This window comes from Cardiocondyla obscurior, linkage group LG10 (assembly GCF_019399895.1).
Source record: "Cardiocondyla obscurior isolate alpha-2009 linkage group LG10, Cobs3.1, whole genome shotgun sequence".
Lineage (NCBI taxonomy): Eukaryota > Metazoa > Arthropoda > Insecta > Hymenoptera > Formicidae > Cardiocondyla > Cardiocondyla obscurior.
In genome coordinates, this window is record NC_091873.1 from 7,055,795 (window position 1) to 7,079,552 (window position 23,758).

A 23,758-nucleotide genomic window follows, 5' to 3' on the forward strand; every position below is an offset into this window, starting at 1 on the left:
TTATAAAATTAAGGTTTTTCTTAATCCATCAAGTTTATTTATTCTTCCAGGCAAAGTAGAAATGATAACAGGCGTAGGAAAAGCAACACCACCACATCTCACGAAATGGGGTAACCCAAATAGGCCGATAATACAAAGCGGTATATTTGGTCGATATATGGTAAGCCCCTCTAACCAAGCGCTTTTTATTCTCAATGGCGAGACCCGTACAGTAAATTGCGAGATTGGTGGCCTTATACATCCCGGCGCGATTGTTTGGTTCACTGTTTCATTGCGTTAATGAATGTAGCTTCGTGACGACGACAATACGAGAGGTACGTATCATAAATTGAATATAGGAATTTGAGTGGATACCAAAGCCGAATAACTTTAAATGGAATTAATGGTATCGTAGGAAAATTAATTGCATGATAAATATCTTCATCTTTTTCTGGATAAACATTTTTTATTAAATATTTTTGCATTATGACAGTATTATAATCGAAAAAAAGTGGTAACTCGAAATTGTGTGACAATAAAAATTAAATATCAATTGTTATCAATACATATCAACTGCTGTTTTTTTTTAATTGTTATGGAGGATTAAATATAACTTTCGATGCGATCTAACACAGCTTTTCGAAGATAGAATAATTTTCAATTTGCACACAATATTTAAATCGTGTTAAGAAAGTTTATCTAGAAAAAAATGAAGAATTTATAACTATGACATCGAGTGCATGAAAATAACGAGCGATAAAAGACATAAACGACGAAGAAATGGCCGTAAGAGAAACAAAAAAAGAGGAAGAATAATATTAAGTTTTACATGATATAAACGTAAAATATAATGCGAAGATAGAGGTGTAGCATCGAGTATGTATGTTGAGTGGGGCAGATGCACCAAAGAAAATTAAGGCCGTTTAAAAGGATAAAATATTATATTATAAATAATTTAAAAATGTTTTTTTTAATCCCCCTATAAGTACAAATTGTTTCGTCGTTTTTAATTCCTCTTAGATATAAACCAGTTTCAAATTTAGAACTTCGAATATTAATAATATAGTAGTGGAAAGTTATCTACTTGAAATTAATAAGGGATGAAGGAGTGAACTGTTGAAGTAAATAACTGCTTTACTTCCATAATTGTATAATAATTATATAACTGTACACAGTGATTCATATTTATCACGTTCTCAGTTTTATAGAAAAGGCAAAACAAAAAATACTTACATAGACTACACACACTTTATATAACCGTGAAAATAACGAAATGATATAATTATTTAGTGCTACAGAATCATTTACTGATACTTATTAAAAAGGAATATCGAATTTAATTGAATGTATTATGGCGCATGAAGTCAACGTGAAAGCGTATGTGCAGTCAATTGCTTAGCATAAACATCGTTGTATTTTTCGACTTTAACGAATTTAATGAACAAGAAGACACTCTATTATGAATTTAGATTTCAAGGAAAAAAAAAAGAAAAATTGCTATTGCTCGCAGCATCAGTTGCAATATTTTTCTGAGCTTTTTGAAATCTGCAATTATTAATGTATGTACTATTATCAATTATCAAATTCCACAATGCTATTAATCGTTACAAATTTCGTAATGTTTATAATAAATATCACTATCACGGCAGGCAATATTGCAGTGTCCTGAAATATATATATAAAAAAAAAAAATTAGCAGAATACTAAAAAAAAAAATTATAATTTATATTTCCGATTATATCACATGTATTTTGGCAAGATTACGTGATGCTTACGTATGTGCTGTTAGTGCATCCAAACAAATTCTTCGTAAGTGATTAAAGGTCCGGAACTGCTAGTCAGAAGTGCGCGAAACGGCAATAGCATTCTTTTATACTACAGAGACTCGGTCGGGGCATTTTTCCTCGGTTCTACAACGGTTTAGTAAAGAGGAAATGCGTAGGAGTCGATTCTAGTTGCGCAAACGCGTCATTAAGTTACAACGTAGCGTGTTATAACAATTTATAGTAATTCGAAAAATGTGCGTGAAACACCAGTAATTACACCGATGCTAATGCGAGCGGGTGTCGAGCTGCGGTTAGTGTCTTGTAATAAAATTGCGATATACAATTTAATAAATAACCCATAAACGTGATTGCGTTTCGTAAAATGTGTATATTCTGTTTCGCTTTACAATCTTCTTGTTCTTCTCTCACTTGAATAACGAAGGAATAAGCGCAACACTTGATAAGCGTATTATCCTCTCGCTCCTCTGCTTAGATAAAAAAGAAAGCACGGCGAAAAGTGGCAGCCCGCCTTCGAGTGGTGAATTCAAGTTTGATTTCAAATATGACACGTTCACCTTTATTTCACTAATAAATTATGTGTTTAGAATCCTTGAGTCCTACATTTAACCATCTACTGTACAAATTCGACATACGTTTACAATATATGCAGTACAAATACGCTCAGTTCTCTCAATATTCACGAAATAGGTCAGGCCTAAGTTACGTTACAACGTAAAACATCATCGGCAGAGACACCGATTACGAGGACGCGACGATCCTTCGAAAAATCGCATAATAAATCACGAAACGCACAAGGTAACAACTATCGATATTTCACATAAATGGGCGCAAATCAGCACATGTATCTAGTACAGCCTTCCGTTGCACTTATAAAAACATAACCGTAGCAGAGGCAGGAGAGAAAAAAAAAAAAAATAGATGGATGCGCGGGGGAGACAGAAGCGCAACAAAATGAATAAAATAAAAGTTGCAAACGTATAAAGTATGCGAAGAAATTTTCGCGATGCATACACGTGGAAGAACGCAAATATCAATCCCCCTTTTGTCACATTCCATCTTTTTACCACCGGCCAGTTGCTTTTTTGTTCCTTTTTCGACTGCTCTCAACTTGTTCCATCGGCTACCAAGTTAAATACACCACTTGTTATATATTGCACGGTTTCAAGTTGGTCCCTTGTCGACTATAAAACAATATATACGCATTGCTAAAATCTTCATCCTGTGGTTTCTGCCTGCTTGTGATTTCGTCATTGTAATAGTACCACACGTCGGTGCGAGGGTTCTTCGCGTACGCCGTGTAATGGCCCGCGGACACACCTGAAATTTTATTTCACATATAAAAAATACGATTAAAAAAAAATGTGTTACTTTAAAATTTTTTTTCAAGTTCGTATACCTCCAAAGTGGCATACGCAGGCATAGAGATCATAGAGGTGGCGTCCTACACTCAGACCCACCAAAGGGAATGTGACCTTGTCATCCAGCTTCATACTTGCGCATTCATAAAACACAAATCTGTAATTTAAAATAGTATGCAAATTATTTGTAATTATTAACGAACTATGTGTAGTTTTTATAATATTTAACAAACATACCTTTTAAGATATACAATAAGGAACTTAGGATATCGATGTACCGTTAACGTTTTTGTAGCACATTGATTACATCCACATTTCGGACAAAACCAAGGATTATGTTCGTCTAATGTTTCACTAAAAAAAAAAAAGCAAAATTACATGACACATATCAATGACTGCACTTAAATTAACACGTAACACATAATCAGCATATTTATTTTATTCAATAAATAATTTAACAGACAAAATTAAAGTAGCTTCACAAAAATTAATTACCTTTGACTAAATGCTTGAAGGCAATCATAAAGAGACAGTGGATGGTGCGGTCGTTGCTTGCTCACGCTAACATGATCGATAGGATGCAGAATCTTAGGAACATATTCGGTGTAACGAACTGCAAGTGTGTCACCATTTTGCAACGCTACCATTCCCGTCTCGGGTACACTACATCCTGTACAATGTGCTGTGTACATACATCGTGAACAATGATGACCCTAAAAAAAAAAAAATTAATTAATTGTATCTTGTCACATAATAATATATGTAGAAACGAGCTAACGTTAAACATAAATTTTTTTTATACTGTCGCAAAGAGATTTTAAATATCAGTTTTGGATAAGAAATAGTTTAAATAAAATTGAAATAAATATTAATCGGGATAATTAAAAAGCATCAAGTAGATCGCAACGAAAATTCAATAAAAATTATCTTACCTGACCATCAACGAAATGAATTGTGTAGTGACCTTCATGTGGCACATTTTTCTTAATGATGTCGTATAAATCTCGTGCATTTACTCTTGACGGTAGTCGTATCAAGTGTGGATAACCAAAAAGCTTGGTACTTTTGCGATTATTCGTCGTCTCGTTCGTCGTATCGTGCCTCAGTACTAGCGGTACGTTCAAGATACGTACAATGGGCCTAGGTCGACCAGTTTGGTCTATCTTCGTAAACGATGAGGCTGTCATATATGTGGAACACATCGGACACATTTGGGGCTCCGTTTGATTTTTGAAATAATTCTGTGAAGTAATATAAAAACTTGGATTCTGTTTGAAATAATATATATCAATTTACGCGACAATTTTGTACAACACGAAAGCTTTGTTTCTCTTTACTGTTTTAATGCAAGTAAAAAAAAAAAAAATATAATTAATAATAATAAAAATAGAACCCTCAGGTTTAACGGCAGCATCAGATTAGTCTGAATTGAGTTCCAGGTATGATTACCAGGCTTGTGGATTGGACTAAAAATGCCGATTATACGAGATTCCATCTTCGCGTTTCCAGTCGCCTCTGCTTTAAAAAATAAAAGCATCCCCGGCATTTTGGAGAACGCGAAGCTCTTTCTGGTTCTCGTACGCATCATTATGATACCGTCCGGCTAGAACGTTTGACAATCTTATCTCAGACCTTCCCGAGGTGAAGTTAATGACAATATTCTACGATCCGATATTAATTGCCAGTACCGAAAATCTACAGTAATCGTGTATACTGTAAATTTTTAGTATCGACGATGAATATCAGAACGCGTATGTCTCGTTTGTGCACCCCTCCCACTAGATTGACGCTGCCATTTCTGTCATCATTGGGATAACTTTAATTAAAATTAAATATGATAAAAAAAAAAGAAAATCGATAAAGTATAAAGATTCCATTCTAATTTTACTGCGGGCGTAGAAAATTGTTATTTAAAAAAGATTTTCTTTTTTTACATTTAAACGAGATGATACGTAACCTCAATGCAAGGATCGCACATGATGAAATTACAGCTGTTTCCACTATGCCTCTTCAAATCACCGTCCAATTCCTCAAGACATATCATACACGGCACTTCCTCGCCTGTGATCGTACATCTTTGGCAAGAATCCATATCCGTTGGGCGGTCCCCACCGCCGTCAGTCATTGAAGTATACGCATCAGGAGGCTCCGTGAGTTCAAAGGCGTATATCGATCGATTCGTATCATTGACGTGTCTCAAGAGTGTATTGTCGTCCTTAAATTTAAAACCTTGATGTAGAATCCAACAGAGTGATGTTTCCGCCTAAGTATGATAAGCTACAGCAAGCAAGTAATTCCCGAAACCTACGGTGCAAGGGGAAAATAATATAGTCAAAAAGCGACAACGGTAAGAGACCGGCGGCTTTTGTGAAATTATTAAGACAAAAAAAAATAAAAAAAAAATAGAGAGAGGAAGAAAGAAATAGAGAATAAAGAAAAAAAAGTTTGGTGAGCCTGTACGATGAAATGTAGCCCCGTAACTATATTTTCGCGTTACGAGAATGTTCTTCCATAATTTGTTTTAGGAGGGTAGTATCGGCGATAATCGAGCCTAATCGATATACCACCTTCTTAACTCTCCCATTATTTCCTAATAGCGTATTCTTGATTTGTATTAAGTCGGTTGTGCGAAGCAACAATTGAAACCTAGATTACATATATTCGTTCTTACCAAAATTATAATTTAAATAAGGATAGTCACAGACCAATACGAGCCGGTAGACACAGACGTCCGTGCCTGTGATACAGCACATCCCAGTGTCGTGAAAATTCGAACATTGTATCCACCATTAATCTTCGACATACAAGTCTTGACCGTCGACTGTTGACTTGCAACAACACAAGCCCACTTAGCTGTACTGGCTTGACTATCTTTATTTAGATTTCTTTAAACACGCGAATAAATCAATCTATATATATACATATAATTTTAAACTATATTTTGCAGAGGTTATCGATAATGCTAAATTATTAAATAAAATAGCGGCACTACTAAAAATCTTCGTATCTATATACAGTGCACAAATTAAAAAATACCACTGCACAATTTATCGTTAGTATTCTAAATTGTGTAACACATTTTTGTTAAATATATTTACAAAGCAGTAATCACATAAGATTATTAATAACAGAAACAAAATGTTTATTAAAAATCTTGATTTTAATAATATAAGAAGAAGCATATCTATTCGTACTTACCAGAATCTTTGCTATATGATTCTCTAACACTTCTGCGAATGCAATATTCGTCACCGAAATATCTTCCTTGCCAAGTGTTTTTAATAACTCCTCTTTTAATTTGCCAATTCGAGATTGTTTATTTAAAGAGATAACACATCTCATAGGCTGATCACCATTTGCAGGAATATAAGTAACATTCAGCTGTCTCTCCATGGCGTGAGGTAACGGTACAGATAAATACATAAAAGGTTCGTATGTAACCGAAACATGATTACAAACTGAACACACGACCTACAACATGTTTAAATCGTAAGTATTCGATATGCAAATAAATTTCTAATATTTTTAATTATAAACTTTAAAAATTTACAGTAAATTAATTTTAAAAAATTGAAAAATTACTTTTAAATATTCTTATTTGTAATATTATGTACATATATGTGTATAAGTAAAGTGTAAAAGTAGTATGAAACTTGTCTCGTTTGTTTCAAAGACAAGGTGGAAAATCTACTACAATTTAATATGGGAGATTTTTTTTTCAGTAAATACCGATAATTTTCATGGTATCAACTCCAACGCACAATCTCCACGTAAGTAAACGATATATCATAATTCAAAATTCTTACCGTACTCTTAAATTGGCCTTGAAAAGTGTCGACAATGATACTCCTGTTCGATCGCAAATGCTTCGCCCAATGTTTATCCGCCTCAAGTTCATCTTGTGCGGCAATAGCACCGTTTCCAAAATTCTGTGGAATTCGCGAGCATTGAGTACTTTCACTACTAAGACCGTCGTGCTTGTGATTTTTTTCTTGATCGTCCAGTCTCATGCGTTTCACATTACACTTCTCCAGGCCACTATCATACTCGATGTCAGAGCCGGTTGACGTTGAATCGAGACTACCATTAACTTTCTGGACATTTACCTCCTTTATGCGTTTGATACTAACACTCTTATTATCGAAGTCATGATTTTCCATAAGGTTCGAATTGTCTAACGGCATCCTGCGGACATTATCCTTGGGAAACTTCTGCGAGTCGTAATGAATTTCATTATTACATTCTTGTTGTGTTACTAAGAAATTGGCATTACTCGTTTTAGCCTCTTTGTGAATATCGTATAAGCTACCGTACTGAGGCACGCTTTTCGATAATTCAATCAGCGTGTCTAATCGTAAAGATCGCGTCGGAGTAACTTCATTTGCACCTTCCTCGTTCACCTTGTTGTGAATAAAAGTGCTCGATCTCGCCTCGATGGTTTCGTCCGAATCTAGCGTCTCCTCTTCTTCGCCGTTCAGCGGTGAATCTCTCGGCGAATTCGTAATACTATCGAGCTCTCCAATCGACGAATCAAACTCTTATGAAATATTAAGAAATAACATTTCAAAATAAAATATCCAAAATGTAACATTTCGCGTTATATAAATTTTTTACCTCTCGGTGAACCAGCCATCGTCACGTTAGGACTATTTGGGCATTCGGGTGACAAACACTCATACATTTCCAAAAGATCTGAATTACAGTTAGAGTTGGCCGTGGCAGTGACAGGGGAAAGGGTCTTTCCATTTGAGTTTTCAATAGAATTAAAAGAATTGGCAGTGGTCGTAGATAGCGGAACTTGACAATTCTTGGCACACTTTGCCATATTCATTTGTTCGTGGAGGGAATCCAACAAAAGTGCCAAAAATTCTTGACAATCATGCTGTTAAACGTATATGTACCATACAGTATTATCAGTCAAATAATGATTCAAACATAACGGACGAAGTATATCGACAATTATACGCTTACCTGCCTATAATCCTTGAATTGTGAATGGTAAGCACCTAAAGTTTGTTTAAATTCCGTTGGTCTGAGCACGCTGTACCTCCCAGACCACATTTTCCCAAGAAGTACACTAAAATTTGCCATTAATGATCCGGGTGGAGGCAGTTTCTCTCCTCGCTGCTGTAAATCCAAGAAATGTCGTAGAACAGGAGGAGTTGCAGTCAAACATTGCAATCCGGCTGCCATAAAACAGGTATTACCCAAATTACGAAGACCGCACACGCCTGCAGGCAGAACAACTACCTCTGAAAATATTTATAAAAAAAGGGGATATGAAATATATCATCTAACGTCATTTATTTTACATTCCAGACATTACGTTACATACACTCACCCATTGGCGAGTCATCGTGAGAATCACCAGCTTCTGCAAAGATATTATTAAGCGCGGGGGTGCCGGGCGGCAGAAACGGACCATGTTCTATACCAGTACCGGAATCGCTAATAGGATCTGCCCCGATATCCGTGAAATCGCTCAATCCGGGTGGCGGAGGAAGAGGAATTGCGTAATCTGACGTTGAACTGTTTGCTTCAGTCCTAAAAAAAAAATTGAAGAAAATTAACTATAGGAAACGCACCTCCGTTATTTTTACGCGAGGTATTTCTACAGCAATAATTACGAATAATCGCACCCAATAATTATTTAAACCCCTTTTACATACAATTAAACTATTCTTCAGATTATAAAAAATATTATTACCATGTATCTTCAATGCCCATATTAACTTCGGACGAAAGAGCTTTATCTTCTTGTAGCGTGAGAGCCTGATCTAAGGAAGAAGTCAACGGGCTAAGACCAGTAGATTCTAATGCCTCCGATATCTCTGGTACGTCAGGCAAATGAAAAATTTCAGATGTTCCAATCATTGAAATATTTTCAGCCTCCGCGACATCCACCTTGTTGTCCATTCAGATAACAAGCCACAATGCAGTCTAAAAAAAGAGTTACGATCCAAAATTTCAATTCAATCGTTTATTAAATTTCGATATCTCTTTTTACGCGAGAAAAAAAAAAAAAGCTAAAGAAACCGCGAAATATATTTAACGAGCTAATTAATCGCATTCAAGTAACAGGCGAGATTTACTGTTCGTACTCTTATATTAATCAATCTCGGTGACTAATGATTCTAAAAAAGAGGAACAAAAAGGAGGAAACAAGACCCATTGTTTGCAGGAGCGGGAAAGTGATTAGCATCCTAACGGGAATTTCCTGGGCAAGATACAAACACCGCGGTTCCACCGCGGGACTAACATCGCTTCGTCGTTGAAACAAACGAGGTGAGAATTCCGTCGGGCTGCGCGTCGGTGCGCGTTCTCTTCTTCCGTATTTCGCGAGAGCGGGCAGTCCACCGTGGAGAAGGAGCTTCGCTGACACGCTGCCACGGCTATCGTCCTAACCTGATACGTTCCGATCGCGCGCTACAACGGCGGTACGTGACCCGTGCCGCGTGTGATTATCGCCAGGACGTGACTGGCCTTCCGCGACGGGTGGACGTGATACGCGCGCGAAACTTGGCCGAGAGACGTTCAATATGGAAGTTGAGAGAGCGGGGTTCGCGAAAGTACGGCCGAGATGGGGCAGGGGACGAAGCGTGCGGTCGCGAAAACGCTCCGCGCCGCCGCCTTCCTTTCCCTTCGCCTCCACCTCAAGAGGGGGAGGGAGGGAAGAGGGGGAGGGAGAAGGGTGCCGCGGGCCCCGGCCGTCCCCGGGATCCTCGACGATCAGGGGCATTCGGGGATCGGCCCCGGCTACTTACACCGTGATCAAGCGAGCACCCGCGCCCCGGGACGTCTACACCGCCATCGTAGCGCACTGCGTGATCGGTAGATCCGCGCGGGATGCGAATCCGTCTGCGGCGCCTCGAGAAATGGACGTGTCTCTCGGATCCCCGGGCGTAGAATCACGAGAGAGTCTACACAACACTGCCGGAACGATCATGGCGGCGCCCCGCTTGACGACAAACGGTACCCGTCGGCCGGAAGAGTGGCGGGGCAAGGCGGGATGAAGTGAGAAGAAAGGACAGATGGCGCAAGGCGAGGATCCGTTTTGAAATTGCCAAGGGCGCGCGCGCCGAATCGCTCTTTTACATCGCGCGGGTTACGTTTCGAAAGTATAAACGAAAGATTTTCGCGCTGACCGTGACGATTGATTAATCAAGATCGAAGTAATCTCTTGCCCCGGCTAGATAAAAACGTGTATTTGACGTTCCGACTGACGTTGGCGGTAAGTCGATTTGGGCGAAAGTGCCGCCAAATAAGATAACACCGCGCGGGTATAAAAAATTAAATATAATATGTAGATTATTTCGGTTTGCGTAATCTTTGCTCGCTGAAATTAAAAGTCGTCGCTTTTTCTCGCGGATACGATTAGATTACATCTGATTAAATTATATATCTCATTCCTCGTCGGTCGTAGAACCCGTGGCTTGATTCGTTTTTTTTTTTCCGCATAATTAATTCAGTTCGAGCGAAGTTTATCCCCTTCTCCCTTCTCTCCTTCTCCCGAAACGCTGCCTCTGGAACTTTGCCATGACATATATATATTTGCGTGCTTCTCGCGCTCGTACAGTCGTGCTGACAGAGGAATAAAGGACCCGTTGAGATTCGCCGAAACGCGAATCTCGCGCGCGGGCGCGCACGCGTAGCAATATCGTTCCGCGGTTTCAAAAAGAAAGAAAGACACGGAGATCTTTACAAACCTCCTTCCCACTTTTCGAAAGGCCGTCCAGACGTGACGTTAAACAGCCTACGGCTCAATTTGCGAAGATCTAGCGGAAAGAAAACACGCTGCGCCTTTCACCGGCACCGCTAAGTTGCTTCTTTCCCTTTTCTTTCTTTTTTTTTTCTTTTGAAGAGCACGACGGGAGACCATTTCCTTCGCATCGTTGGCGCACGGATTTTGCGGGGTCACTTTCTCGCGAGCCACTCGTGGAACGAGCGTACATGCACGCGAGAGCCGGGAAAATAAGTGAACATATAATAAGGTGAGGACAAAACCAGTGGCGGTAACTGCTGCGAAATAATTAGAGGAAAAGTCTGCTGACTTCACGTCGGTCGGCCCCGACAGTCCGACGCAGCGGCAGCATGAGCGGGACACCGAGTCGGGACGAGGCTCACATGACGACGGTAAGATGCTACACGCACAAAAGGTGTTGCGTTAAAACATAATTCTCTTACGGCGGAAGTTGCGATAAACGGGCGTACATATACGCGCGTGGAACGGATATATTTACGCTTGAACTCACGCAACGGGAGCGTGAATGCAAATCTCTCGCTCGAATTTTCGACGGAATGTGATACGTCTCTTTACGTTGGAGAACAAGTAATCGACACGTACCGTGTCGCGGTCTATCGCACGTACACGTGCAACATATCTTTCACGCACGATCACTCGGCGTCCCTGACCGAATTGATAAATAGCTCGCATTTGTCGATAAATTCCTCGCTTTCGTCTTCTTACATCTCGCGAAGTTGCCCAATTCACCTTGTTATATGTTTACTTGCTACAACCACGTTTTCTTTCGCGAGAATTTAAACTTTCGAACTATCAGAGTTACGCACTGCGGTGCGCATTAGATAAAAAAAAATAAAATAAAAAAATGTATATATATGTGTACATATAAAAAGAAACAAAAGCAGTTGGTTGATGGAAATCACGTGTCTCTATACGCATCAGAATACATTCGTGAAGATCAAGGGTACAAGGTTAATGTGCTGAAACATAAATGCGCCAGATTCATTTCTTTCTTGCTAAAGTCCGTATCATACTTAGATTAAAATTAAAATTAGATTGAAATTCAACGAAGCAAAGTATACCAAACCAAATATTGGTTTGCTCCCTTTCGATTTATTAAATTACATTAAATGCAATCTCAATCTCAATTTTAATATTATATCGCGCTGGAACGTAGATAACAAAAATTTTTTTTGTGTTTAAAAAAAAAAAAAGAAAAAAAAAATTTGAACTCCACGTAAAAATGAATTTAAATGACTTTTATTCAAGGCTGAATAAAAGTTTATTATGCAATAGTACGTATGCGCAATCTTATAATTAATTAAAATGGACAAAGTTATCGCTATCGTTTGCTTAATAACAGTTGCCTCGTTAATCGCTATATGATAATTAATTGGTGGCATTAATAAAAATCAAGTTAGAAAAAAATTTTAATATTTTTAGAATAATGTGTGGACTGTAATCTTATTATGTTGCAGCCTGAACTGATCGAAGCTCATGGCTACATAGCTGAGACTCACGAGATTTGTACGGAGGATGGCTATCATTTGACTGTGCACCGTGTGCTATCGCCTAACAATCGAATATCGCTAAGTACTGACACCATTATACCTGATGCGGCTATTACCGACAAGAAAAATAACGAAGACTGCAGCTCATCGGATCTCGATTGTCATAAAATCTTGGAAACCCTCGGATGTTACACGAATCCAAGCTCTAAATTGCCGGTAATCATATGTCACGGCGTTTTATCGAGTTCTGCAGACTGGGTGCTTCTGGGACCTGAAAAAGCCCTCGGTTAGTATGATATCATAAGAAGTTTACCTTGATACTTAGTTATTTAAAGATAAACTGTAAGATATATTAACAAGTAATTAGAATTTATTACATTTTAATTTTTTTTTTTTATAGCATACGTCCTTTGTGACAATGGATTTGACGTCTGGCTTGCAAACGCTCGTGGAAACACTTACTCTAAATCTCATAAATATTACTCGATCAAAGATAGAGATTTTTGGAATTTCAGGTGAGATAAAACAAGCTTAAAATAATAAAAAATATATATAAAAACGACGACAATTTATCTATAACGGTATATGTTTCTATTACAGTTGGCACGAGATCGGATATTATGATTTACCAGCAACAATAGATTACATCTTGGAAAAAACTGGGTATACTCAATTGTATTACGTCGGTCACAGTCAAGGTGCAACCGCGTTCTACGTTATGGGGAGCGAGAGGCCTGAATATAATGAGAAAATCAAAGGGATGATAAGTTTGGCACCTGCAGTATTTTTAGGAAATCAAAGAAGTCCACTTTTAAAGCTTATCGTACAATTTCACAGTATACTTGATGTAATAAATTATATTTTGTCGTATATATATATATATTTTTTACTATTTAATGAAGCTTTTTTCTACAAAATTGTCTTATAAATGTTTCAGTGGGGATCTTACATTTGCAACATACACGAATGGTTACCTCGTAAAAAATGGCAAAGTCAAGTATTACGAATTCTTGTACGAAACGCTCCTCGCACCGTGACAAAAGGTTTTTGTTACTGCTGGTTTTTCCTTATCGCCGGATTTGGTAGCGATCAGCTTGATAAATCCATGTTACCCTTGATATTTGGGCACTCCCCGGCAGGCGCTTCGGTCAAACAGCTTTTTCATTTTAGCCAGTTAATAACTTCTGGTAAATACCAAGTGTATTTCCTTTAACATACAAAATTTTTTTGTTAACCCTTCCTTAAAATTTAGATACGATAGAAAATCATTAATGAAACATCCTTATATTAATTTGCAATTGTTTTTCTTTTTCAGGATCATTCCGTAAATTTGATTATGGTACTAAAACAAATTTGGCTCTCTATGGATCTGCACAGCCGCCGAAATATACTCTTGAAAGAGTAAAAATACCTGTGGCGATCTTTTACAGTGAAAACGACTTTATCACTCATCGCACGGTAAGTTTTATTATTTTTTAACGAGACTTTACATACCAACGTTTTATTGCAATCTGTATACCATTATACATTATAAGTTTTTCTTGTTCACAATTTCTTATAAATCGTTTCAGGATGTTCAAAAACTGGTGGATAATTTACCAAATGTTATACACACAGAAAAAATAGCCTACGAAAAATTTAATCACATTGATTATCTATGGGGCCGCGACGCAAAGACGATTTTATATAATAGTATCGCGGCTGTATTAAAAAGATTTTGATGTATAGCAATAATATTTTATAAAATTATTGCATATGAATTTTACATTAGTATTTATCTCAGGAATATCATTTATCATGTTAGATGTTATTTTATACACGAATAAAAAATAAGGGTATGTATAAAATAATTAAAATTACTTTAAAAAATATAAATATGTTGTACATAAAAGAATGTATTTAGTAGTTTGTAAACTTTAAAATAGACACAGAATAAGTCATTTATTCTTATATTTAAAAAGTAAAAGACAGATTTCATATGTAAAACATACAGAGACTTAATAATTTTAATAAACCATCGTTAATAAATTGTCTTAAGAAATTGGCGATCCATTCTGTTCGCGAAAACTCCAATGTTTAATAATTTACCGAGACACGGATTAAGAATGATTAAAAAATACGTATATCTCCAATAGTGATTAAGACGTCAAAAATTTATCACATTACCAGTAAGTAAAACTTGACTTTTGAAACGTACCTTTGTTCGAAACATTTCTTTATCATTTAACGTTAATCCTATAATCATTTATTTTTATTGAATATTGATTATCTGGTTGTTTATTATATAATGTGTCTCATCTTAAAATAGCCGTGTTAAAAAAAAGTTCTTACCGTAGACAGTAACAGTAATAAACCAAAGTAAATAACACACGCGAAGTTTATGCCAATGCCTCATATTATTAACAAATACATTAATAATCGAATAAATAATATTTAATTGTCAATTACGAATGAGCAAAAACGGTAATTTAATTATGCGTCCATATAAGTGACTCAGAAATTAAAAGTAAAAACAAGGTACACGGTCAAGTGGTTACGCCTCTTTTGTAATGGGTGCTACGAAATTTGCGGGAACGGCGCATTTGGTGATTGGCCCATATAGGCCAATTAAATAATAGAATTTTTTTTTAGTTGCCAGAATTATCGCTACGAACCGCCACAGCTAAGTTCAAGTAGCGACGATAGAAATTGAGGTTATGAACAATTTGAATCTTGCAGTAGTAGAATATTTTTTTTCTGGTTTTTCCTCTCAGTTACAGATTTCTTATCGTAGATAAGAATTTATTATATAATCTAACGGTAAATGCTGACTAACTGAAAGCGTATTTTATACGTTACTGAATTACATTCAACGTTTTGTTGCAGATAGCACATTTCTCCTGCCATGGCTTTAAAGTTTGCTAGCAATTTATCTTTTATGTTCAACGAAGTGCCTAATATTATTGATAGATATCAATTAGCGAAACAAGCCGGGTTTAAAGCAGTTGAAAGTGGGTTTCCATTTGGCTTCTCAGTTCAACAAGTTGCTGCAGCGAAACAGAAGGCTAATATTGATCAAGTACTTTTAAATGTATTCACAGGTATGTTTTTTTTATATATTATATTACATATTATAATAGTAATATTATTAACTTTTATTTTAATATTGCTATATCAGGTGATGTTACAAAAGGAGAGTTGGGTTTTGCTGCAATTCCAGGTGAAGAAGAAAATTTTAAGAAGAGTATTGAAAAAACTATTGAATATGCAAAGGCATTAGACTGCAAAATGTAAGTAACTGCATTGTATAAATGCAAGCAAATAAGAATTTCTCTGATATATATTCTATGTATATTAAAAAATTATATTCTTAATAGGATTCATGTGATGGCAGGAAAAGTAGAAACTCCTACTACTGCAAATGATGTAGTTTATGAAAAAAATATATTATATGCTATTGAAAAATGTCAGAAAGAGGATATTGTCGTCATTATTGAACCAATTAATAAGTATAGTGTACCAAATTATTACATGAATAATTTTGAAAAAGGTATTAAATTTAATTTATATTAACTTTTCAGTAACAAGATACTGTGAGAATAATTTTTACATTTTTATCACAGGTTTAAATTTAGTAAAAAAGATAAATAATACACATTTCAAGTTGTTAATGGATATTTTTCATTTACAACATTGTTGTGGTAATATTACGAAAAGTGTTCAAGAATTTTTACAATATGTAGGCAAGTAACTTTACAATTTTCTTAAATTTTTTTATAGCTTATTTTTATTCATCTATCATGTACATGTGTGTGTATAGTATCATAATTAAAAAATTGAATTTTATTATTAATTATATGTACATATATTTTTATACATTTTTATAAACTTTTAATAATATACATATTTTTAGGTCATATTCAAATAGCTCAAGTTCCTGATAGACATGAACCAGATACTCCAGGAGAGATCGATTACAAATATATCTTGTCTCTATTAGAAACAGCTGGTTATACTGGCTATGTTGGTTTGGAATATCGACCAAAATCATTAACAGTAGAAGGATTAAACTGGGTTAAAAAATATGGTTACACTTTATAAATGTTAATTCATATATGTTATGTAAATAAATGTATAAGTAAGTTCAATAGTTATACGTTTTTAAATAAAAAATAATTTTATTTATTATGTTAGTTACGTATACGTTTTCTTATATACTAAATCACGATTTTATTCTTATCGCTTAAAGCCGACGCTGATTGGTTCTTTCGTTTGGAACGATAGAAAACTCTAGCGCGCCGACCAATCACAGCACTCCATCGATCGCCTGATCGCAAGTTGGTAATGGACTATGTGACTCGTGCTACTGCGTACCACTAGAGGACACGGCGAGCACGCGGTTCGAGTTCGAACGAAAATGTCGAGGCATCCGTGCGTCGTAGCCCGTTTCTCGTGTCGAATTCGAGAATTTGAGACGGTCGGGAGTGTCGTGGACTATCTCGCGAGTATCCAGTGCGCGGAAGGACTCGACACGTGCTACCTGAGAGGAGGAGCAGGCCCAGGAAGGGTATCCTGCCCCAGCGGAGCAACCCAGGGGTAAGTAGTATCAATTTTCTTTTCGAATTACATTCTGACATACATTCTGAATCTATAATATAATTTTGTCATTTATTTGTTTCAGATCAAGAGGAACTCCGCTGTAGTGCAGTGGGAAAAAGTGCCGCACGCCGAGATCAGTCAATATACGAACCGCAGCCGGTTCGTCGGTCGTTCGGGAGTGCCGCTAGTTATCGCGCGTTTTTTCTTACGATTATTATTTTACGGAAGTGCTTTCGCGAGTTTCCAGTGCGCGGAAGGATGACTCGACACGTCCCATCCGAGAGGATGAGCAGGCCTAGGAGGCATCCTGCATCGGCGGAGCAACTCTTAGGTAAATATACGTTTTTTAAATTAAATTAAAAAAAAAAAATACTTTTACTTTTTTTTTTGTTAAACTTATAAACTAACTATCATGTCTACATTAATATTTTCCTTTTTATGTTACAGCCACCGGCAGCATTCTTCAACTCCGCTGTATGCAGATTGGGTAAGCCAGTAACTTGTTTTCAGGATTTTCTCTTTACAGCAGTGTCGAAAAATAACGTGCGCAAGTGATTAATAAATTCGCGAATGTAAAATCACGGTCGCGTTCGCGAGTTTCCTGTGCGCGGAAAGATGGCTCGTCACGTCCCATCTGAGTGGAGGAGCAGGCCCGGGGGGCATCCTGCATCAGCGGAGCAACTCTTAGGTGAATATACATTTTTTAAAATTAAATTAAAAACAAAAATACTTTTACTTTTTTTTTGTTAAACTTATGGACCAACTAGCATGTCTACATTAATATTTTTCTTTATGTTACAGTCACCGGCAGAATTCTTCAACTCCGCTGCAGCTCATGCAAATTGGTAAGTCACATATTTTGTTTGTTAATATAAAAATTTATTATTATATATATGTACATAATTTGTGATACAAATAGGTATATAATACTTTGAACGAATATTCAACACTAACTTATATTCGACACTGATTCGAAATTTCACTCTATAAATATTCATGATTTATAATTATAAAGAAATAATATAATTTGTTTCATCAAGAAAATATATAACTCATAAAAAATTTTTTTTTTAATATTTACGTATTTTTCACATAATTTTTTGTAAATCAATAAATTAAATTAATTGTTTTAAACACTGATTCGTGTTGATCTAGTTTCGCAATAATTATATAAATCTTAAATTAATGATTTTATGACAAGGTATACTTTTCGCTTCTCCATTTTTTATTTTCGTTGATAAAGCTTGGTCGATTGTAGTTCACCTGTTGTAATAGAATCTATAACCCAATTTTCTTTCAAACCATTCGCGCCTATAACGATTTTAGCGAGCTTGATATTCTCGGTAATGTGTCCACCCGCTGTTTTTATAAGTTCCTTGAGTGTATCACACGGTACTGTGGTCTTATGCTCAACATATACGAGTCCACAGGCGGTAAATAATTCTGGAATGTATGATGAGCCAAATAATTGTCTATCTCTTCGATTTTCCTGCAAAATGTAAAGATATAAATGTTATGCAAGCCTAGCTTAGTGTTAGCAACCCGTAATCTATTCCCATATAGTTTTTATTTTATTTTATTTTACCTGCACAGCTTTAGAAAAGTGTTTCATTTCAAATGTCTCTGGATTTAGCCATGTATTGTTTTCCAATGATTTTAAAACCCAATCTAAAGTAACAAGCCAACAGCCTCTAATTATTCCACGGAGAAGATTAACCGTACGTACCCCTGTACTCACAACGTGAGTAGTTCGTTTCGTTACATTCAATTCCATCTCTGCTTGACCAAGAGATTTAATAATAGTTTTTACCAAATTTTTATCCCTGCAAACAGAAAATATTACGTCGTGTAAAATAACAATTATTTCGATTTGAAAACAGATTTAAAGAACTCTAAAATAAATTGATTGTTAATTATTACCCTATTGATAAGCCAGTCGTTACAATTACGATCTTTTGTGATTTGTATTTATTCCATTGGGTGGATATTGTACGACATTTTACAAAATCATCTAAAGAATCTTTATTGCTTATCGTATGATTCTCCGTATTTCGATTATTTCCTTGCAATATATTCAATACGTTTTCGTCGGCATATTTTTTAATAATAATCTTTTTGCTAATAATTTTTCTCGGTTTTCGCGTCTTTGTTTCTTTTTTCTTAACTTCAGGTATATTGCAATCACTGTCTGACCATGTTTGTTTGCTTGCGGTATTCTGTTTTTGATTACTTCTAATATTCTTGGAAGACATAAGTTTTTTTTTCGGAAGCTTTTTCTTCAGTTTTTTTTGTTTTACAGACATTGATTTTTCAAATATATTTTTATCTTCTGTCGGACTTAATGAACAAAAAGAATTTTCGTTAAGCGGCAATAATTTTTTTTTACTCTTGCCTGGACGATATTTCACATCTTGTGTAATTATATTACTCTTATCTGTATTAGATTTTGTTCCATTAAGCGTATTATTTACGGCTATTGATCGATTTTCAGTAATAAAAGAATTGTCGCTAGATGTACTTTCCAAAGTATCAATTTCTATTATTTTTCGTGTTCCAATAGGTGTAAGCATTTTATTTGAAGTTTCTGAATATCTAATAACACAAAAAAAATTAATTTAGTAATCCACATATTTACATATTAAACATAACGTAATTTAGACATATACATATACTTACAGACTAACTGAATTAGTTTTATCATCCTTCTCCTCCTCATAATCCATCGAATTTAAGTTACCGTCACGAGTTTCTACGTCATCCACTTGCCTAGTTTTGCGTTTTAATCGTGATCGGAACAAAGTCGAACGACTTATTGGATATGGAGTTGACTCGATATAACTGTAGCTGCTTCCACTCTTACTTGAATTCTTTTTATCTTCAGGACACATTTTAGAAATTTTCGATTTATCGTTACGAGAAGCTTGATTTCCCATAGAGAAATTTCTTAATCTCTCAATTAAACTAATATTTTCTAAAGATTCTGCGTCATTCATTTGTCCATTTTCTTTTGATAAAGATTCTGTATCTGTACTTGAACAATTCTTGATTTTTAATTTCTTTATGCTCTTCGCATCATTCGTCACTGCATCTAATGAAGTATTCATATCTAAAGATGATCGAACCGTATCGCTGTTATTAAATAGGGAGGTTGTACAACGTTTTTCAGTTTGATTTTTCGTAATCTGATTATTCGCATCATCGATACAGAGTAAATTAAAATGCCTCGTGTTATTTTGTACAGTAATTTTATTTATAGGCTGTTCGACGTCTTCAAAATTTAATGCACGTGTTTTTTTACATATACTTTTCTCTTTAGATTCCTCTTTCTCGTTATTTTCGTTACAATAATTTGTATTTAAATTTTTGCTTTGCTGAGGCACATGTTCTTCAATATTATGGATACCGCCATAAATATCCGTCATCTCCATAGATATTACTTTATTCGTTGTGACATAAAATGCGTCAATATCGGTTTTTTTACGACCTCCTGCATTATTTTCAATGAAAGTAGAACAAACGATAGGCGTTCTTATATTTATATCTTGATCAGAGTATAGATAGTTATTAGAATTTTTAATCTGATTTTGTGAATGTAACTTAGATTGTGCTTTAAACAAGCTACATTTTTTGTTACTACCACTTAATATAGGACTGCTACTTTGATTCCTTGGTTTTACAGAAACTAATGGCAGGTTTTTCTTCAGTATAACATTCTTGATAATTCTACATTTTGCTTGGCCTTTTTCTTGCTTGTCTTTTTCAGTAAACAGCCGTTTTTGGAGTAATTTAGATTTGTCCAAGCTTTTGTCAGTACTTCTCTGTCTGTCATCCTTTTTTGGTGTAGTAACAATATTAATATATTGATTGTTCCTCTGTTGATTATTTATAATATCAATACATTTTCCACTCATTTCTTCTTCAAACTGGTCAGTAGAAGTTTCATCCAGTATAACAGTTTTATTTTCAGAATTAAGATTGTGCATATTACTTACTAAACGATTTTCTGTATTTCCCAATATCAGTGCAGTTTTTTTAGAGAGTTCATCATCTTTGTTAAATATCTGTTTAGTCTTGGACAAGATTGCATCTTTCAAACGCTTACAGTTTGTTTCAAGGTGACGTTCTTTGTTACTTACATTTGCCGTAAGGTTTCTCAATTGTATTTCTTTTTCAATTTGAATAGACTCTTCGCAATCGTTATTTACATGATCTTTCGCTTGCGTATCCTTAGAATTGTTTGAACTTGATTGGCAATAATTCTTACGTATAGTTTTGTTTCTCGACGACCGCCTGACGGTCTGCTCGTTTACTTTCCTTTCGTCGTTTTCAATTTCCGTTCTCCACAGAGATCCATTGCCGGAATCTGCTTCGTTATAACTCAAATTGACTTTCAGAGAGCTGCGTCGATGATTAAAACTCTCGTCGTCGGATGTGTCCGACGAAAATATTTTTATCTTGCCATAACTCATCATTGATCTATGTAACCGGCTGTTACATAAAAATAAATGTTTTTATTGTTACCGTTATGTTAATTTAATAAATTATAATAAAAGAAAAAAAGTAATAAAAGAAGGAGTAAATTATTCGATTATTTTTATATACAAATTGTACCACGAACAATTGTATACAAGTGTATTAACGAAGTGACAGAGAAATCACGAACGTCACGAACTATCGAGATATAAGAGGAGTCGACAAAGCCAATCGACGTCACACTCCGTCTGACTCCGTTACAGATCAGTTTGATGATGTTGTTGTTCGATGATTCTTTAATGGTTATGTATGCATTTTCAGTAAAATGGTAAAAGTATGCAGCATTTGCAAAGAAGAACAGACGTGGATGAATTCACACCTTGTTTTTCATAGGTGCGTAATAATTAGCGATACGTTCACGTTTCTTTATCTCTTATTGCTTCTCATGCAATCCTTACATTTTTTAGCTTGCCAAAAAATCCAGACGTACGAAAACAATGGTTGGAAGTATTAAAGAAAAGGGAGACTGTTAAAGCTGTCGTTGTATGCAGCAATCATTTCAGACCCGAAGATTATCGGGAACTCTGTAATAAACCTCTTTTAAAAATGGATGCTGTTCCGCGGTTAGATATTTGTGAATCAGATGCTTGTGTAGAATCCATTGAAAAAAGTCCAACGTAAATATCTAAATTTAGCATTATGAAATATAAATTAATTTTCTATTGTTTTAAATTGTTTTATTGTTAAATTATTTTATTTTTGTTGTGTTCAGAGATTTTCAAGAGTCTGTGGATGAAACAGATCATTCTGAGGAGACTATAGAATGTGTTAATAAAAGTCAGAACATTGAGAATGTATCAATAGATGAATCAGAATCAGAAATGAGTGAAATTGATAAGACTGATGAGACCAATAAGACTAAACGATGCTTGAAAAGGTTATACATATATTATTTTCTTTATTATTCTTCTTTTTGTTCAATTACCATAAGATAATAATTTGTTTTAGAAAAAATGATTCCAATTATGACAAATCTGGTGTTGTATCAAAAAAACGTTGTAATCTGAAGAAGCTTGGTATGTTTAGAAAGGAAGAATTTAATGACGAAAATTTATGGAATAGATTTTTAGTAGCATTCGAAGCAATGAAGAAAGAGAAAGCATTGTTAGAACGCAAGAATAAACGTCTGTTTGAAAAAGTTCAGAAATACAGGCACATAGTTGAAGAGTTAAAGGAAAAGAATTTACTTTCCGAGTTAGTTGCTGATATGCTAAATATAAGATAAAGTTGTGAGTAATTATTTAAGTATTAAAGGTTTTAATAAATTAGATATTTATATAAGTTGTAAAAAATAATGACTGAATAATTTGTGTAACTTTTAGTCAATAATAACATTTATTAAAAAGTCGTATATACTTGTATCTACATATACTATACATATTACATTAATTAATGTACATTGTTAAAGGATCATATACATCGGTAAAGGATAAACGTCAATTGAAGGAAATAGGAAAGAAGAAAAAAAAAAAAAAAAAAAGTGAAGTCGGCTGCGAGAATTTCAAATAAGCCCACCACGGTGGCGCTTGCGGCCGAAAACCGAACGAGTCTAAAGTCCCGAACATATCTGCTCCGTGAACGTATCGCGGAGCAGTCTAGGCATCCGGAGCCGTTCGTGGTAGGCCTGGAATGTGGTCGATGTTCGTTAGTGTGGAACGTAAATGAGCAATCGAGCGGTCCGCGGTTCCGTTCGGGTCGGTGCTGGACAGCTCGGGAACAGGTGAGAGGTGTCGCCTGATTTCGCGATCCATGGATACGTCGTCCGCGTCGTCCCGCGCACGTCGTTAGAGCGCGGGGGTGGAAAACGGCCTCGCACGCTCACGGCCCCGTCGTCGATTTACGTGTCCGCCGATTTCTCACGCAGCGGGGACAAGAGACGCGGGGGAGGGGGGAAGGCACACGCGGGACGAAGAGGAAAGCCCCGATGGGTGCCACGGGAAAAGAACGAGGGCAGGCCCCGTATTCGTGTCCCGCGGTCGTCGCCGTCGTCCCCGTCGCGTCGTCGTCGTCGTACCGTTGCACCATTTTGCCGCGATCAGCAACGGTAGCGGCGGGCGGGCCGCGCTTTTGGCCCCTGTTATGCACGCAAGGCGAGCGCCCAGCGGAGTGTTCATAATTGCACCGCGTTGTTCGTCAGTGCCTACGGCGGAGGAAGAGGAGGAAAGGACGACAACGACGTGGAGGCGGAGGTGGTGGCATAGGCGTAGGAGAGCACTCGGCACAGCGGCGACGACGAGGACGGCGGCGGCGACGGCGGCGGCGGCGGCGGTG

General features: G+C 36.2%; 6 protein-coding genes and 1 long non-coding RNA gene across 15 annotated transcripts in view; 5 read left to right on the plus strand and 2 right to left on the minus strand.

The window, feature by feature from the left end:
* The window catches only part of Fstl5 (follistatin-like 5), a 34,582-nt gene extending 32,469 nt beyond the window's left edge, over positions 1 to 2,113 (plus strand). For both annotated transcript variants that reach the window (XM_070662836.1, XM_070662835.1), the window contains exon 17: positions 51 to 2,113. In XM_070662836.1, coding sequence (XP_070518937.1) covers positions 51 to 280 — 230 coding nt within the window. In that variant the 3' untranslated portion in view covers positions 281 to 2,113. The remainder of the gene's footprint in view (positions 1 to 50) is intronic.
* LOC139106246 (uncharacterized) lies at positions 2,114 to 10,076 on the minus strand. Of its 4 annotated transcripts, none has more exons than XM_070662833.1 (13): positions 9,889 to 10,076; positions 8,832 to 9,064; positions 8,466 to 8,668; positions 8,096 to 8,355; positions 7,739 to 8,006; positions 6,931 to 7,661; positions 6,323 to 6,595; positions 5,082 to 5,339; positions 4,057 to 4,365; positions 3,620 to 3,837; positions 3,362 to 3,478; positions 3,163 to 3,281; positions 2,114 to 3,083 (listed from the first exon to the last, which is right to left on the minus strand). In XM_070662833.1, the coding sequence occupies exons 2-13, from the start codon at positions 9,038 to 9,040 to the stop codon at positions 2,911 to 2,913; spliced, it is 3,138 nt and encodes a 1,045-aa protein (XP_070518934.1). In that variant the 5' UTR covers positions 9,041 to 9,064; positions 9,889 to 10,076; the 3' UTR covers positions 2,114 to 2,910. The 4 variants fall into 4 exon arrangements, with proteins under 4 accessions (XP_070518934.1, XP_070518931.1, XP_070518933.1 ...); XM_070662830.1 differs by having other exon boundaries at positions 8,096 to 8,376; positions 9,889 to 10,075; XM_070662832.1 differs by lacking the exon at positions 9,889 to 10,076 and adding an exon at positions 9,384 to 9,708 and having other exon boundaries at positions 8,096 to 8,376.
* LOC139106253 (uncharacterized) lies at positions 6,532 to 8,570 on the plus strand. Its single transcript, XR_011546316.1, has 3 exons — positions 6,532 to 6,613; positions 6,847 to 6,894; positions 8,444 to 8,570. It is a non-coding gene; the product is annotated as an uncharacterized lncRNA (long non-coding RNA).
* A 332-nt stretch (positions 10,077 to 10,408) lies between the features above and the next one.
* On the plus strand, positions 10,409 to 14,417 carry LOC139106248 (lipase 3). Of its 2 annotated transcripts, none has more exons than XM_070662838.1 (7): positions 10,409 to 11,257; positions 12,344 to 12,662; positions 12,777 to 12,891; positions 12,977 to 13,223; positions 13,314 to 13,563; positions 13,692 to 13,834; positions 13,948 to 14,417. In XM_070662838.1, the coding sequence occupies exons 1-7, from the start codon at positions 11,216 to 11,218 to the stop codon at positions 14,095 to 14,097; spliced, it is 1,266 nt and encodes a 421-aa protein (XP_070518939.1). In that variant the 5' UTR covers positions 10,409 to 11,215; the 3' UTR covers positions 14,098 to 14,417. The 2 variants fall into 2 exon arrangements, with proteins under 2 accessions (XP_070518939.1, XP_070518938.1); XM_070662837.1 differs by lacking the exon at positions 10,409 to 11,257 and adding an exon at positions 11,325 to 11,836.
* On the plus strand, positions 14,128 to 16,541 carry Gip (hydroxypyruvate isomerase-like protein Gip). 2 transcript variants are annotated; one of them, XM_070662842.1, is made up of 6 exons: positions 14,128 to 14,211; positions 15,242 to 15,456; positions 15,534 to 15,645; positions 15,733 to 15,905; positions 15,979 to 16,098; positions 16,269 to 16,541. In XM_070662842.1, the coding sequence occupies exons 2-6, from the start codon at positions 15,261 to 15,263 to the stop codon at positions 16,454 to 16,456; spliced, it is 789 nt and encodes a 262-aa protein (XP_070518943.1). In that variant the 5' UTR covers positions 14,128 to 14,211; positions 15,242 to 15,260; the 3' UTR covers positions 16,457 to 16,541. The 2 variants fall into 2 exon arrangements, with proteins under 2 accessions (XP_070518943.1, XP_070518942.1); XM_070662841.1 differs by lacking the exon at positions 14,128 to 14,211 and adding an exon at positions 15,046 to 15,175.
* Positions 16,542 to 17,078: 537 nt separating this feature from the next.
* On the plus strand, positions 17,079 to 23,670 carry LOC139105966 (uncharacterized). 3 transcript variants are annotated; one of them, XM_070662362.1, is made up of 8 exons: positions 17,079 to 17,285; positions 17,402 to 17,642; positions 17,756 to 17,799; positions 21,749 to 21,820; positions 21,895 to 22,104; positions 22,200 to 22,364; positions 22,436 to 22,716; positions 22,896 to 23,670. In XM_070662362.1, the coding sequence occupies exons 4-7, from the start codon at positions 21,753 to 21,755 to the stop codon at positions 22,710 to 22,712; spliced, it is 720 nt and encodes a 239-aa protein (XP_070518463.1). In that variant the 5' UTR covers positions 17,079 to 17,285; positions 17,402 to 17,642; positions 17,756 to 17,799; positions 21,749 to 21,752; the 3' UTR covers positions 22,713 to 22,716; positions 22,896 to 23,670. The 3 variants fall into 3 exon arrangements, with proteins under 3 accessions (XP_070518463.1, XP_070518461.1, XP_070518462.1); XM_070662360.1 differs by lacking the exons at positions 17,079 to 17,285; positions 17,402 to 17,642; positions 17,756 to 17,799 and having other exon boundaries at positions 21,598 to 21,820; XM_070662361.1 differs by lacking the exons at positions 17,079 to 17,285; positions 17,402 to 17,642; positions 17,756 to 17,799; positions 22,896 to 23,670 and having other exon boundaries at positions 21,598 to 21,820; positions 22,436 to 22,838.
* On the minus strand, positions 17,813 to 21,570 carry Mcph1 (Microcephalin). Its single transcript, XM_070662319.1, has 4 exons — positions 19,631 to 21,570; positions 18,875 to 19,546; positions 18,540 to 18,777; positions 17,813 to 18,443 (listed from the first exon to the last, which is right to left on the minus strand). The coding sequence occupies exons 1-4, from the start codon at positions 21,424 to 21,426 to the stop codon at positions 18,180 to 18,182; spliced, it is 2,970 nt and encodes a 989-aa protein (XP_070518420.1). The 5' UTR covers positions 21,427 to 21,570; the 3' UTR covers positions 17,813 to 18,179.
* Positions 23,671 to 23,758: the final 88 nt, after the last annotated feature.